Source organism: Stegodyphus dumicola, chromosome 2 (assembly GCF_044657685.1).
Source record: "Stegodyphus dumicola isolate Sdum_Otavi_A_Nest chromosome 2, ASM4465768v1".
Lineage (NCBI taxonomy): Eukaryota > Metazoa > Arthropoda > Arachnida > Araneae > Eresidae > Stegodyphus > Stegodyphus dumicola.
In genome coordinates, this window is record NC_140769.1 from 159,423,074 (window position 1) to 159,439,366 (window position 16,293).

The 16,293-nt window shown below is 33.5% G+C and overlaps 1 protein-coding gene across 3 annotated transcripts in view; it reads right to left on the reverse strand.

Moving 5' to 3' along the window:
• Positions 1-15,885, reverse strand: part of TTLL1B (Tubulin tyrosine ligase-like 1B) — a 52,149-nt gene extending 36,264 nt beyond the window's left edge. For 2 of the 3 annotated variants that reach the window (XM_035371318.2, XM_035371315.2), the window contains exons 1-4: positions 15,733-15,885; positions 14,248-14,372; positions 14,010-14,075; positions 12,273-12,415 (exon numbers count right to left, since the gene is read on the reverse strand). In XM_035371318.2, the coding sequence (XP_035227209.1) occupies positions 12,273-12,415; positions 14,010-14,075; positions 14,248-14,363 (325 nt within the window). In that variant the 5' untranslated portion in view covers positions 14,364-14,372; positions 15,733-15,885. Of the gene's footprint in view, positions 1-12,272; positions 12,416-14,009; positions 14,076-14,247; positions 14,373-15,677 lie in introns of all 3 variants that reach the window. The other variant, XM_035371317.2, reaches the window with a different exon arrangement.
• Between the last annotated feature and the right edge of the window lie 408 nt (positions 15,886-16,293).

Here is a 16,293-nt window from a genome sequence, read left to right on the forward strand (position 1 = left end):
AATTAGAATTTTCCGATTGAACTTTTGATATTGAATTTCGATTTTGAATATACTTTGAAGATGGATTTGATCGCTTTAAAGGCTCAAAGAAAAGGACTTAGAATTGCGTTTTCGCAAACCTCAGGGAAAACCGAAAGTGAATTAACTAAAGAAGTAAGAGATTTAAAAATACTTTCGATTTTGAAGTGTCAACTTTGTGATAAATTCCAGAGACTTGACGTATGCCAGAGTGCTATATCGCAGCAAATTCTGCAGACTGAAGATGGAGAAAAATTATTTAGTGATGATTTTCAAGAAGCGGAGAATTATCGAGATAAGTTTCTAGAACAGTGTGCTCAAATAGATGCGGAAATACAAGCCTCCTCTCCTTCAAATAATTCCGAATCTAGGAAATTTAAATTGCCTAAAATTGAGCTTAAAAAATTCAGTGGTGAAGCTAAAGATTACCTGACTTTTTGGAGTCAGTTCCAGGAAATCCACGATGACAAAAGTATCGCCGATGAAGATAAAATGCAGTATCTATTGCAGGCCATGGAACCCAAATCGAAAGCAGAACGCCTAGTCCTTAGCTTCCCTGCAACGGCAGCTAATTATCCTAAAGCCATCGAACAACTAAGAGAGCGCTTTGGACGCGAAGATTTACTTGTGCAAATCTATGTGAGAGACTCGTTAAGCCTAGTGATGAAGAACGCTGTAACCGGAAGAGCAAAAACATATCTACCCTCACTGTATGATGAACTAGAAGGAAAATTGCGAGCGTTGGAAAGTTTGGGAAGAACCCAAGAAAAATATGGGGATTTTTTGACTCCCTTAGTGGAAAGTTGCTTACCAGAAGAAGTAAACGTATACTGTTCATAAACAGTATACGTTTATTGAACATTCCAAATTAATCATGTCAAATGGATGTTTTAACTTGCGCGGTTATGAAAGCAATGTGGCTGGTACAAATGTTGACAAACATTCAGGGGATACTTCCGTTTTGGGGGGAATTTGGATAATGATACGCTGAGGTGCTGCACAGACACAGATACATTGACCTGTGATACGAAAATCACAAAGAGGACAATTTTGGCAATTGTGCAGACAATTTTTGATCCTATTGGTTTATTAACATCAACTACATTGCTTCCAAAACTGTTGTTGCAAAAATTGTGGAAAGTGAAAATTGCATGGGATGATGAATTGTCTCCGAATGATGTAAATATATTTTTGAACTGGTTTAAAGAACTTAATGTTTTGAAAGATGTTACTTTGCCTCGATACTTGCTTATGAATGACACGTCTGAACTACATATATTTGTGGATGCTTGCAAGGGGGCGTATGCAGCGTGCGTCTTTGTTCGATCAATATTTAATTCTGAAGTAAAAATAAATCTCGTACGGGCGAAGTCTAGAGTATCGCCTTTGAAATCTTTAAGCATTCCTCGCTTAGAATTAATGGCCTGTTGTATAGGTTCTAGACTTGCAAATTCTATTATCAAAGCTCTCAGTTTGCCCGATTTAAAAGTTACCTTCTGGTCTGATTCAACCACTGCCCTTTGGTGGATAACAGAGCAAGGAAATTGGTCCGTTTTCGTCGAAAATAGGGTTAAAGAGATTCGAGAGTTGACGCGAGGTCATTCATGGAGACATATCCCAGGGAAACTAAATATTGCCGACTTGTTGTCGCGCGGATGTTTTGCGAAGCAAATGCTTCGGTCTAGATGGTGGGAAGGCCCCTTGTGGTTGCGAGAAGGCCCTGAAAACTGGCCCACTGGTGAGATTATTTATTTGCATGAAGAAGTAGAATTGGAGAGAAAAAAGATAAAAAGAGTGAATATTGATCTATCAAAAGACGCACCCCCTTGGCATCGAATCAGTGTATCCAATTATGATAAAATGATTAGAGTATTTGCATGGATATTTAGATTTGTAAATAATTGTAAAGGTGGTTCTGAAAAGAATGGAAACATTGAACTTTCACAGTATGAAATTGAAAATTCTGAGAAAATTTTAATTCGTTTTGTTCAAAATTATTATCTGACTGATAAGAAATCTTATAATTTTATTGAAACGCTCATTGATGATGATGGTATTCTAAGAGTTAAAACGAGAATACTAAATAGAGATAACTATGAATCTTTTCTGTATCCAATACTGTTACCAGAAAAATGTGATTTCACTAAGTTATTAATCAGAAATGTGCATAATAAGAACTGTCATGCTGGTCTTCAAATGATGCAATGCATATTACGAGAAAGATTTTGGATAGTCAGAGCTAAAAAGGCCATTAAAAATGTCCTCTTTAACTGTATCGTTTGTAAAAGATTTAAAACTAAGGCTATGTCAAGCGAACCGACACCTCTGCCACCAGACCGAGTTACGGATTGTGCGCCATTTGAAATCATAGGGATTGATTTGGCCGGACCGCTGTTTTTAAAAATATGGAGGAAAGGTGTGGATCGCGCTGTTCACCTGCGCTGTGTACCGTGCCATTCACCTTGAACTCGTAAATTCTCTTTCTACTGATGCGTTTCTCCTGGCGCTTCGACGATTTGTTGCTAGGCGCGGACGCCCTAGAATAATCTATAGTGATAACGGGACAAATTTTCGGGGTGCATCTAATGATTTATCAAAACTAAATTGGGCTAAAGTATTAAAGGAAACAGGCACTGAAAGGATAATCTGGAAATTTATTCCACCTACTGCAGCTTGGTGGGGTGGCTGGTGGGAGAGGTTGGTTCGTACAGTAAAAGAATTGCTGAAACGTACTTTAGGTAAATCAGTGTTATCATATGAAGAACTTTATACTATTATTTGTGATTGTGAAACTATAATTAATTCTAGACCCTTAACTTATGTTTCTGAAGATCCGCAAGAATTAGTACCTTTGACACCCGCCATGTTTCTTATCGAGAACAGAAATTCCAATGTTGAAGATCTTGATGAATTAAATTCGTCAAGTCTTAATAAGAGATTAAAGTATAGAACTAAATTGTTAAATGATCTGAGGCAACGATTTAGAAAAGAATACCTTAGTCAACTGGTTCAAAAGCATAATGAAAAACGATCTCGGGAACCTGTAGTAGGAGAAATAGTACTGATGGGGGATGATAACAGAAAACGTTTATTTTGGCCTTTAGCCCGAATTACAGAATTGATCCCTCGACGTGATGGAAAGATTCGTACGGTTAAACTTAAGACCCGGCACGGAATAGTTATACGACCAATACAACGCATCTTTCCTCTGGAGATACAGTCCAATGATAGAAACATAATTCCTGATAAGAAACTGGGTGCAGAGGAATCTAATTCTAGTGCTGGGTGTACGTTAAAAAAAGGGAATTGCACCTGATAAAATGGTGATGCAACAATATTCCTCCTCTGGACGACTTGTAAAAGTTCCAAAAAGACTTGATCTTTTAAATAATGTTTGTTATGAGTTTGAGACTCAACCTGAGTCTCAAGGGGGGGAGGATGTTGTGAAATGAACTGAAGTAATAATCGTCGCGAGGCGCTGCTGTTTGTGACGTCAGCCTGCGTGCTGAGGTTTTTCGAATTTTTGCGTGTGGACGAACAAAAGCTGATCTCGGAAGAGTGATACTGTTTTGATAGAAATAAAGAATGATTTATTAAGAATTTTTTTGTCTTTATTCATAATGCACCCAACCTCGGGTAGAGGCAGGCCCGCAACTGAACGAACTGTTTTAAATATATTTGATTTATATATTTTCTGTGTTCTTCGTAACAATAACGTTTTTTAAAAGATACTGAAATTATTCTCTTTGCATTTCTTTCTTGATGAGCCAAAATCCACTATTATCCTCAAGCCATGATTTCATGGCTTGAGAATGAAATAATCTTTTAAAAGCCTGAAAGGGAATTACAGTATGAATCTTGAGATCTGGACTCATCATGAATTTGGCAATTGTGGACTTGGGATTTTTCTAAACTATCAGATCATCAGTTTAAATCTAGTAAGATGACATTTAAAAATTATAAATATTGTTAAATATGCCTTTACTTCACGTACCATTGTTAAATAAGAAACTACTTGCCGTGAAAGGTTTCTACTTCCTCTTAGGGAGGAAACTAAACTCTTAAGAATTTGCTAATTACCAAACTTTTAGTGATCGTATAGTGAAACGGTAAAGCACTTTGCGTTATAAAAATTGCATCCTGGGACCGCACCGTGAGAGGATCGAAAACATTACAAAAACATATACACGATATATAGGAAAAACATATTAAATATATAAAGAAAACATACTGTAATAGGTTTCCAGATTAAATATCAGTTTATTCAATTTCATCACAAAAATAGAATCTTATCCTCATCAGAGAGTCTAAGGAAAATTCTTCAATTTGTCATTTACTTTTTTTTTTTTTTTTTTTTCATTTAAATTCATATAAAAACTTTAAGGTTTGTCTTGGTAATTTAAAAGGGGAAAGGGAAACAATTGATAGCCTGAGAATTAATTTTAAGATTCGACGTTGTTTTTACATTCTAAGGACGTTTTTGAAAAACTTACTTAAAGTTCAAACACAAAAAAAAATAAAACTTATCTTGTGTGGACATCTTGAAGTGGAGGACTCGTATCCTAATAAGCGTAGACGTCGACGGGGCTCATCTTTACGGTCACAAAATGGAAGTTTCAGAAGACATCATCCTGTCCTGGCACTATTTGCGAAAACACACACGCAGGTAACTGGCTTTTCATAATGACGAAGTTATTTTTAAGTCTGGAAAACAGAAACAGGAGCACTGCTGCCCAGGACGGCTATCCGCTTGGTCTTGAAAGTCTTAAGTCAACACGCAGGTAACTGGTTTTCATAATGACGACGTTATTTTACCTCTGTAAAACAGAAACAGGAGCACTGCTGCCCAGGACGGCTATCCGCTTGGTCTTGAAAGTCTTAAGTCAACACGCAGGTAACTGGTTTTCATAATGACGAAGCTATTTTTAAGTCTGTAAAACAGAAACAGGAGCATTGCTGCCCAGCACGGCTATCCGCCTGGTCTTGAAAGTCTTAAGTCAACACCCCCGGTTCAATTTCGCCTTTTTACCAGAACGCGGCAAGGGAGCATGTTTGCAGCTCCTGGCCAGAAACGTTTTTCTAGGCAATTACGGCTCGCCTGTTCTTGCTCATCCCAAGAGCAAGCTTCACGAGTAACGTCCAAAGTCAGTTCTCCAAGCCAGTCAGTAAGTCTCTCCAAGTCTCGCACGAAAAAGGTGTCACACCAAAAAGTCTTTTCAAGAGTAAGTGAGTAAAGTCCTTAAGTCTTTCAGCAAATATTCAAACCTCTTCAATCTCGCCTCTTAACCCAAAACGCGGCCGGGGAGCATATTTGCCGCTCCCCACCGGGAAACATCTCTCGTCGTGAATTACATCTTGTCTCTCGCTTTCAAACCTGTTTTTAGGAGTAACGTCCTAAAGTAAGTCCAGCCAGCCAGTAAGTAAGTCCAACTCGAATTTCCTTCATCTCCTTCACAAACGCGGGCTCCCACTATGGCTTCAATTATCGCCCCCTTTATTTTGGCAAAATTTGCGTTTTCAACCCCTGAATGCGGAAATAAGGGTGATCGCGCATGCGCGCCCTTCTTCACTTAGCCAACAACCGGACCCTCAATCGCCAAAAACCTGAATGACTTACATTGAAAGACAAGTAGCAACCTTTGACCTTTCTGTCACGTACTTCCTCTCTTAAGGTCAACTAACAATGAAATTCCTTCTAGAACATTCTAAAGGACAAAGCGCGCGAAATCATGACTTAGCAAAAAATTGCTTCCCTTTCCCTGCTTCTTTTCACAATGAATCAAAGCTTGTACAAAATTTGCAAATAAAAGAAAATAAATAATATTCTTTTAAACTAAATAATATTCCCAGAAGCATCTGTTTTTGCCCAAAATTAAAGCATTAAAGTAAATAATTCAGAATCAAATAAAAATTAAGATTTCCATAAATCAGAAAATCATTCACATAATTTTTATAACGCTATCAGACAAATTCTCTACACAACAATATAAAATAGTGGTTTGGGAAATAATGAAGTATTTATGACGCTAAGGGAATTATAATTTGTTTAAGTTGCTTTCTTTTTTGTGCTAATACTTTCTCTTTAATTCCTCAGATAGACATAATTTCTTGTTCAGTTAAAAGTTCCATTCTTCAAGTTCTGTAATTGAGGTATCAAGTACTCCCTCTAAATCGTCAATCAATATCTTTTCATTCTCAACAACTTCTCTGTCACTTCTTTACTATAAGTAGTAATATTTGCTGGTTTTAAAATACTACAGACCGTCTACTGGTTACTACAGATTTCACCACCCATTACTTAACTGATGACTGGGGCACTGTCTTCGCAATGAAAAACTTCTGTTACATCATCTTCATTTATTATCACTTCTTTACATTTTATCTTAAATTCCATTAATTGGAAAATTTTGCTTTTATTTGCAATACCTGAAAAATCTTCAACAGCTATTGACAATGTATCAGAAGATTAGCAACTAAATATCTTTTCGCTAAATTTTGTCTTGATCCTATCGCATGGGGATGAAGTTAAGGCTGAATTATATTAGTTACTTATTACACTAATGCCTTTTTCCCACCATTAAAGCTTATCTGAATTCCTAAATAAATAAATTCCCACATATGCTTAAGGCTGGCCTAAATATTTTGCAGCCGGGTGCAGACTCTCCATGTCATAAATTTTCAAAGAAGTCAGTAGATTTATTTGTAAAGCCATCTAATTGCTGTTTGACAGTCCCCAAAGAAGACCACTTAGGGAATTTTAAAGTGACCCGAAGAGATGTGAATCTTAGGCAAAGAGGTCTAGAATATGGGTGATAACATAAAACCATACAAAGACCTGATAAAGTCTTTATCTGACAGTCATTAACATGTGGAGCTAAGCATTATCATGATACTTGATGATTGGTTAGTTCTGGATACTTTGCCTTGATTTCTTTTTTTAAAACCGCCATTTGGGAACAGTATTTTTCTGAATTTATTGTCTGATTCAGTTCATATTATACAATATACAATTTCTTCATAATCCCACCATACACAAAGCATTTCTTTTTTAAATACAGCTCCTTTTCAATGCTACTGAAGAAGGTTCTTTTGAGTTACCCCATGACCTTTTTCTCATAACATTATTGTAGAGTATCCACTTCTCATTTCCAGTAATGAGTCTTTTCAATAAAAGGAGCTTCTTTACTTCTTTTTAGCAAAGATTATATGATAAAGCTTGAGCAAAAATTTTCTACTCTGTTAAAGTAGCAAGTACCCATACATCACAGCAGCTAACATACCCATTTTTCTTTAAATGATACTGCACTGTACTTTTTAGTCTGTCTGATAGCTTCTGAATTTTCAGTGACAGCTTCTTTTATTAGGTTTTTATTACAGAAGATGGTCATTCAAAGCAGGCATGACCTTCAATGCTGAATTTTTTATTTATAACACTTATCAAACTGCCTTCAAATTGTATCATCAGAAACACTATTTTGTCCATATATATCACAAATTTTATAAGTAGTCTGGCAAGCATTTTTCCATTATGTAAAATAAAAGAGCACAACATGATGAAAATGAATTTTTGTATTCTCCATTCTTAACACATCCTAAAACAAAAATATGTCACAACACATGCCAGAATTATGCAATATGAGCAGAAAAGACTGAATTTAAACAATCTTTCTGATGAATGTCACTCCTTATCAGTAGTAACAAAGAAGTAAATACATTTCAATTTTAAAAACTACCAAAATTTCTGAATGACACAATACTTTAATTCCCTCCCCCATGCAGTTTTAGTTTATAAAATGTTGACTGTAATTGTTGATTGACTTCAAAAAAACATTAACACTATACATTTTCAAATATAAGCTCATTTATGTATAAGCCATGATTGTGCTTTTTCTTCAAAAATTTACCCAAAATACTAAGTCCATATATAAGATGAAATTGAAAACAATTCCTGTAATGCTCAAACATGTCACCTTGAGGGCAAAAACATTGCCAAGCAAGTAAAATAAGGGGAATAGTTTCCAATCAGTTTATTACAAAGTAAAATGCCAACAATGATAGTTTTAACTTCCATTTATTTGTTGTCTTGTATACGATCTGTCCTACCTATACTAGTCTTATTTTCTGTGCCATTTTATTTTGTCTGAGCGATGAAAAAAGAAAAGAAATTTCCATACGGCAAGTTTCAAACTACAGATGACTGAGTTTGCTGAAAATTCCAACAACACTATGCCTGCTTAGCATTTCTCTGTAAATGAAAAACAAGTTTGAAAGAAGAGGAAAGAATGCCACCAATATAAACAGTTTTGAAAATAAAACAACTAATTTTTGTAAAACAAGTTACAATTAAAATTTTTTTCATAAACTTAAGAAATATAAATTTAAGAAGTAAAATAGTGTAATAACTGGCAGTTTATTGCTTGCACCTGGCTAATGGAAAAGCACCTACATTTTTTACAAGATTAATGGATCCATGCATAAGCTGACTTCCGTAATTTAGCTTCAGAAAAAGTTCCAAAAATACTCAGCTTATACACAGAAATATACAGTAAATCATACATTTAAGTAATTGATATTTATTTTTAAGTACAATTAAATAAAAATAAGAAAACCTATATTATATATTGGTGACTTTAAATAATACATTTTCAAAAACGAGCATTTAACAGAATGGTAGCAAATTTTTCTTTTAAGCATGGCACTTTTAATATACTGTTACGTTATTTTCTTCCTTCATGTTCGTACGGGGTTCGTGAGGATTTGGAGTGAATAATGACGACACTACTTGATGAAGTATCGAAACCCACTTTATTAGCCAGTATTGTCAGGACAGCTCCAAAACACGTTTTACAGTCGTCGATGAACTACTATAAATACGCTGACACAATCAGCGACACAGCCTTCAGGTTATCAGGCTATCATGGTGAAGACAGCTTCCTGCGAAGCACCAGAGTACAACTCCCAACTTCACTTGGTTGCTCTGGAACTCCACGTAATCTCGAGACACTCCACGCTACAACTCATGATGCACTTGATGACACACGAGCACAGCTCCGGACTCTTCGGTTCAGTTGTTCCCGGAGCTCAACATGCTCTCTCGCCGATGCACTAACTGCGATACACTAACAGACTCCTTCGGTGCACTCGACGACCCACTCGGCACTCACAGCTCGGCTTTCAACTCGATCTACTCCTCACGGACTGACTGGCTAGACGAGACACACACACTAACTGACTGTGGACCAGCAGGATTTATATAGCTTTCGGCTTGTGTTCGGGAACATTCTGGGCTAAACCGGTAAGAATTCGTTTCAGAAGGTTCTCCATCCGTCCATGGTACATTGCCAATTTTGTCTCCAAATGGGCAATTTCTCACCAAATATGGCAACCCTGCCTACCCTTGCCATTTCATGGCAACCCTAAAACTGCTTTGCGGGGAAGCCATCTTACCGTGCCTGTACATTTCGTAACAATATTGTCACTTAGTAACTTCTGCGAATGAGCTGTAAATCATTCTTAAAGACATTTTTACCACAAACTGAAACTTAACAAAAGGGAAATGAATAAATTATGAATAACAAAAGGGGAGATAATTAAAAATCATTTCTTAAAATGATACTTTCTGGTTATCTGCATGCATGAGTTCCCCATTTAATGGGATGTTTTACGCATACCTAGATCACAACATAAATATTTTTTGACAATACTGCGAGATGGATGCTATATCAATACTTTTGGTACAAAGGCACTTCAATATTTTTTCGTGGCTTTTTGGTCAAGATAAGGAAAACTAGAAAGTACCCTTGAAATATTCAACACATATTCTTAATTTATAAGTCTGATTGTAGAATTAAATCTTTCATTTTAAATTCTACAGTCAATTTTATAATATGATATAAACTTAAAAACTACATAAAAATATCAAATTTTAAAACTTCATTACCAATTTTCACCATAATATACTTTGAAATATTTTTAAAACAGCTTTACAGTAAATACTTGAATGCATTAACAGAAAGGAACAACTACAAAAATGCATGTAGCTTTGAATAATTTTGCAGCTAAGAATACGGAACTTAGAGGATCTTTATTTTATCATGCCTGGCATAGCTTCAAAATGCAGAACTGCCTATTTTTGCAAAAAATAAATTTAAATAAGAACATAGAAAATGTGATATAAAGTATGGTAGGGAAAATTTTGTACAGCAACCTTTTAGAGAAACAAAAACAAAAAAAAATCGATAGCATGTGCAATCACTCCTGATCAAAATGCAAGCTTTACAGTGATTACCCATGCTGTGTAGCAGATTGATCAGGACTTTTCTGTCATAACATCCAGATAAGTAGTATCTTGAAGTTCCTCATGAGTGCTACATGGTGGCTGCAATAATGCAAGTTCACATCTTAGTGCATTCCACACGTCCTAACATATTTAAATCCAAAGAATATGTGGGTCACTCTATTCGTTAAATTCCTTTGGCCTCAAGATAACTGATTACCAATGCAGCTCATGAAGATGAACATTAATGTCTATTAAAAGAAAGATTCTTATTGTCAACACCACTTCAGTTCTAACATTCAGTAGAAATGCTATGTTTTTCACTTATTTTGAAGCATACACATGACAACAGCCAATCTATGTATGCTACCATATATGTGTTAAAGTACAAATGGATTTACACATTTCAAATTTAACTACCATTCCACTGAACTAGTATCCACTGGATGTAAAAATGTAAATATTGGCCATACAGATTTTTTCTCATAAAATTTGTTTCTTACAAAATGCTTCTTTTTATTATTATTTATGAAAAGAACAGTACCTGTGAGCCATAAAGATTAGTCAAACAAATATTTTTCAGCAATTCACACACAAATGAATTAGCAATTTTTCATAGTACAGATAATTAGAAAGTACTGCAGAAAGTTATTGCTAGTTGTAACCCAAAATAACTTGACATATGGATCAAGAACCTCATCTCTGTATATTTCAGCATTCAGAGCTGCACTGATAAAAATGTACACATCAGTGTGGCCAAAGTTATGCCCATCTATACCATGATTCACCCATGCCTTTCACAGATGTTTTCAGGTTTACTGCATGTGTTTTGCTCCTTCCAAATTGTAACACATCTGGAATCCCTCTCTAAATAAAAATAAGACTCATCAACTCAGAACTGAACTCCAGTTTGTGGTACTGCACTCACCTCTGCATAACTGCAACTGGATGCAGTTCACAGTCTGAGTTAAAAGGGAGCAAATCATAAATTTTGTAACACATCTGGAATCCCTCTCCAAATAAAAATAAGATTCATCAGTAAACAGAACTCAACTCCAGTTTGTGGTATTGCATTGACCTCTGCATAACTGCAACTGGATGCATTTCACAATCTGAGTTAGAAGGGAACAAATCATAAATTTTGTAACAGATCTGGAATCATTCTCCAAATAAAAATAAGACTCATCAGTAAACAGAACTCAACTCCAGTTTGTGGTACTGCACTCACCTCTGCATTGACCTCTGCATAACTGCAAGTGGATGCATTTCACAGTCTGAGTTAGAAGGCAGCAAATCTCAAATTTTGTTACATACAGCCTTCTTTAATGCAACATGTTGCTCACTGTGTATCTAAATAGTCAAATTTCTGCAGCTACCGCAAACTCCCTTGAAATATGAGATGACATCAATTGTCTGTTTCTATTAGCAACTGTTGCCAAATATGGTCTATTGTGGCATATTTTCTACCTTGACTTAGTTGTCTGCACACATCATCAGCATTTTTTCCACATTCTTACAGACACTTTTGACTACTTTTAAGACTTTACTGATCTGTATTAGTATCTGTCTTGGTAGCATTCTTCCAATATATTGCCATTTCTTCTAACAGCATGCCAATCAGTTAAATGGCTTCGCAACGACATGTTCCACCATACAAAAATTTTATCCAAACCCTAGTACAGTCTTTGAAATTAGAATCTGTAATAACTCCTTCAAGAACATGCTGAAAGACTGAGTGTAAAAAATTGCATATTTCTATGAAGTAAAGGTGAATCACACATTGGAATATATAATAATGCTGCTCTTAAGTTACCAATTCCCTGTCATTGGATTTCACTTAATAAAATTAACATAAAATACCTTTCACAATTGTTCCTTAAATTTTTCCTACAAAAGTACATTATTTAATGTTGCAGTTTTACATTGCCACACACAAGGAGTCCAATATTTTAAAAAAATAAATACTAAAGAAACAAACCTAAGTGCACATATTTTCCATTTTCATCCTTTTCTGATAAAGGGCTGTTTTCTCTTTCCATTTCTCTTCGATACCTTTTGATATTTCTCACCATAAGATCTTTTCGTGTTAATTCATAATGATTTGGGTAATGATTGATAATTCTGCAAATTACATAGCAATATATGTCTGGAATCTAACTTGGCATGAAAAAAAGACAAGTAAATACTTTCGAAGATAATGAGTGAAGTTAAACTAGAAATAAATGAAGATACTAAAATACTTAAAAAAACCGGATACTTCCTTGTTAAAGCAGGCACTATGTTGAATTACAAAAATTAGTATACTAAATAGCTTAATCTGCAATGTGCAAATTTCACACATCATAAAAATTTTTAATTTAGCTGCTTTAAGAAGAAAGTACTCAAACTTGTTTACATTGTGATATTTTTTTTTTTAATTTGCATGTACATAAATGCTTAGCCACAGATGAGTATTGCAAATACATAATTATAGATTAATGACTTTTATAATTGAATCCAAAATATGTTGATTAAAATAACACATTTTAAAAATATACATCTATAACTTTAGAAACTGTATTGCTTTTGCAAAGAATTTTTATTCAATGATTTATAAAATAGATGAAGTATTTAATGTACAGAAAATAACTTTTCTACTAGATATTCATGCTCCACAATACAGGAATAATTGACAAAAATCTGTGGTTTTTGTTTTTGATCAATCAATGGAGTACTCATTTATTTGCAGTAAAAGAAGGTAAAAAGTACATGAAATTTTATTGTAAGCTGTTTCTTAAAGTTTTAATTTCCTAAGCATGAATGAAGCTTTGATTTCCTAAACAAATGAATTTATACATTCATGTTTCACACAGTCAACCCCTTTATTCAACATAACTGCTATGCAGCAATTTTTTATACCATTTTTTATAATGCATGGTCAGGTTTGTACAACTGTCAATGGAGATCAAAAGTGTTCAACTTGCCATTTTATTAAACTTATCAGATGATCCTTGTACTTGTGAAATCAATGCTTGTGATTATTGGCATGCTCACTGCTGATTCCATGCTGTGTGCAATGTGGTGTACCATCAAATAGCCAATTATGCATTAGCATGTGGTGAGGTATGGAATAACACTTTGCTCTCATGTTAGTTGTCATTGTGTCTTGGGTATTTATAGTTTTAGAGAGGTGGTAGTAAATGCAGTTAATTCGACTGTGCTTTTGGTTTTATGTATTTCATGTAATTTTTTTTCAAAATTTTCTGATAACATAAGTGATAATCTAGACAGGGCCTTCTTGTCCTAGGTAAGCAAGATATGATACAAAAGACTATTATCAGATTTAAAAAAAAAAACTTGTAAAATATTTAGGAGATATTTTCTCAGATGAGTATAAAAATGTCTTTGAGTTACTCAAGTGAAGAAGAGTACATTACTCAGACAAACGATTCTGAATATTTGGATAATGATACATATGAAGAAAATAATACAGAAATTTTAACATAACAAGAATCTGTTACACTTGGAAATGTAATATGGGAAGATAAGTCAATATTTGTGGAATTCTTTCCTTAAATTGGAGTGGTGCCTGATGAAATTTCATGCACCTAACCTGGAAGCTAATATGTTAAAAAAAAAAGACATCACCTTATACATTAGTACATAATTATTCCTAATTTAACTGCTTAAAATATATAAGTTAAACTTCATCATGCAAAATGACAGTAGCACTTACTGATTATCTGAGAGTCTGTATCCCGTTTCAACACTGAATATATTACGAACTGTTAAAACAGAAGACCTTCACATGTAAAAAAGAAAAACAAATTTTAATTGATATACTATTTTCAATATGACAAAATATTTAAGGATAACATGGGGGAAAAAAATAATTACAGGCCAAAATTTATGATGCTTAATGTTTCTAATTTTTCTTTTATGTATAAAGCTAATAACTTCAAAAGAAATCATACCAATAGACATTCCAGTCATCTTCAGGACCTACAGGTATCCATCCCCTTTTCTCAAAATTGGATATAAGGACAGATTTATCCATATCACAACAATATGTAACTTGTTGCACCGTCATTTTAATAATCTAATATATATATATAGAAATGTGCATAATTAAACAGCATTAAAAATATATACTTAAACTATAATTTAAACATTTACAATTTAAGAACAAATAGTATTACATTTTTCTACTAGTAGACAGGTAGGTATTAAACTTCATGATAAAATTTTAGCATTTTTGCCAAAGCTAGAAATTCTTCATGCAGACATGACAGTAATAATATTTTATTTGTAACATGATAGAATTGCTCTAAAAAATATTTAAAGGTTGAAAATAATAAAAAAAAAGGGTAGTAAATGTAAAGGTGTAGATAAATGGAATTTAGCCAAACTTCAGACTTTTTGCAAATTCACTCTCATTTCTAAATTACCCACTGGTTTATGATTATAGAATAAAATATTTTTAAAAAACTTAAACACATACAAGTATATATATAATTTTCCTTTACCTTAATTATTTAACACATGCCTAAGTCATCATAAAAATGCTTATACCATGAAGTGTCAATTTATTAAAATTTCACTGCATTCAAAAATTGTTAATTTAAGTCATGCAAATTTAGGAAAACAAATCTAAGACTATTTCATGCAAAATAGGATTTTTGAAATACTGATAAAAACAATATGTTTTAACATGTCAAAAAACAGAGATTTTCATAAATAAAATTCTGCAGAATTTATGAAAGAATAAGTACCAATAATTATTTAAAAAATTACTAAATGATATTGATTAAAATTCCAACTAAACCAGCAAAAATAAATTTTTATCAGAAATTATCTTTCAGCTTTGGTAACAAATTAGCAAGATAAAATTCCATGTAACTTAATATTTATATACTAAAGCACTGAAAAAAAAAAAAAATTAAATACAAAAAAATCATAGTAGTTGTTAAATTATGTAAAGATGTTTTAAATTTGTGAGTATTTCGGATTTCCATTGTGCATTCCAGTAATCAAGATATGCCATGAATTTAGAGCAGTTTAATTTTCCTACTTTAGCTATTACCATTCACATGATTACGGAGATTTAAAAAAAAAATTGCCAACCAGCTTTTTAAGTGAAGATAAAACGCTACTTCCAGGGTTTACTTTTTATGAAAATTTCACATATATCTATAGTTTGTTTCGCAAAAGCATTTACATTCGTAATGTATTAATAATATATTAACAAAAACTGTAGATAATTTTTGAAAATATGTTTTAATTTGATAGGGATGTGAATAACAACTTAAATTTGCCTCCAATGGTAAACATCAAAAGAAACATATTCTAATATATTATATTCTCTCACTGACTTTTTTTCGCGTATTTTAAATGTCTCTATTACCTGTAAATATAGTTAAATTCAGGACTATTCACAACCAAACTACAAAATGTTGTACCTGGTGTTTTAACAAAGAATGACAAATTTAAGTCACAGAACAAGAGACTAATTAGATAATATTAACGCATAACAAGCGCTTAAATACACCTATTTTGAACTCTTAAAATTGTTTTTATTTCAAGCAGACAACTTAATTCGTTTCACTTCGGACAGTCTCGTAGGTGTGGGTTTAGAAGGCATATGACTGCTGATACATAGCAATTTTGAATAAAATAGAGTAAATTGTGCCGAAACTTCATGATGATAGGAGCTGCAAAGTACAGTTCATGAAAGCTTGAGAGCCTCAAATGTATTTTGCAAGAGTTGTAAATCCATATTATTATCGTTTCAAAAAAATTGAGGCAGCTTTTGAATAAAAAGAAACTTCTGAAGTACATTCATGAGAATTTCGTTTTTACGTAATTGATATAACTTTAAATAGATAAATCTCATTTCTCCTGCTTTCTGCATTGTTAAATAAACTTACAATGAGTATGAGAGCTTATGTCTGCAGGCTCCGAAAAATGAAACTTAAGGCATAATTTACATAAATCTTACACTTATCTAAATTTTACCATGA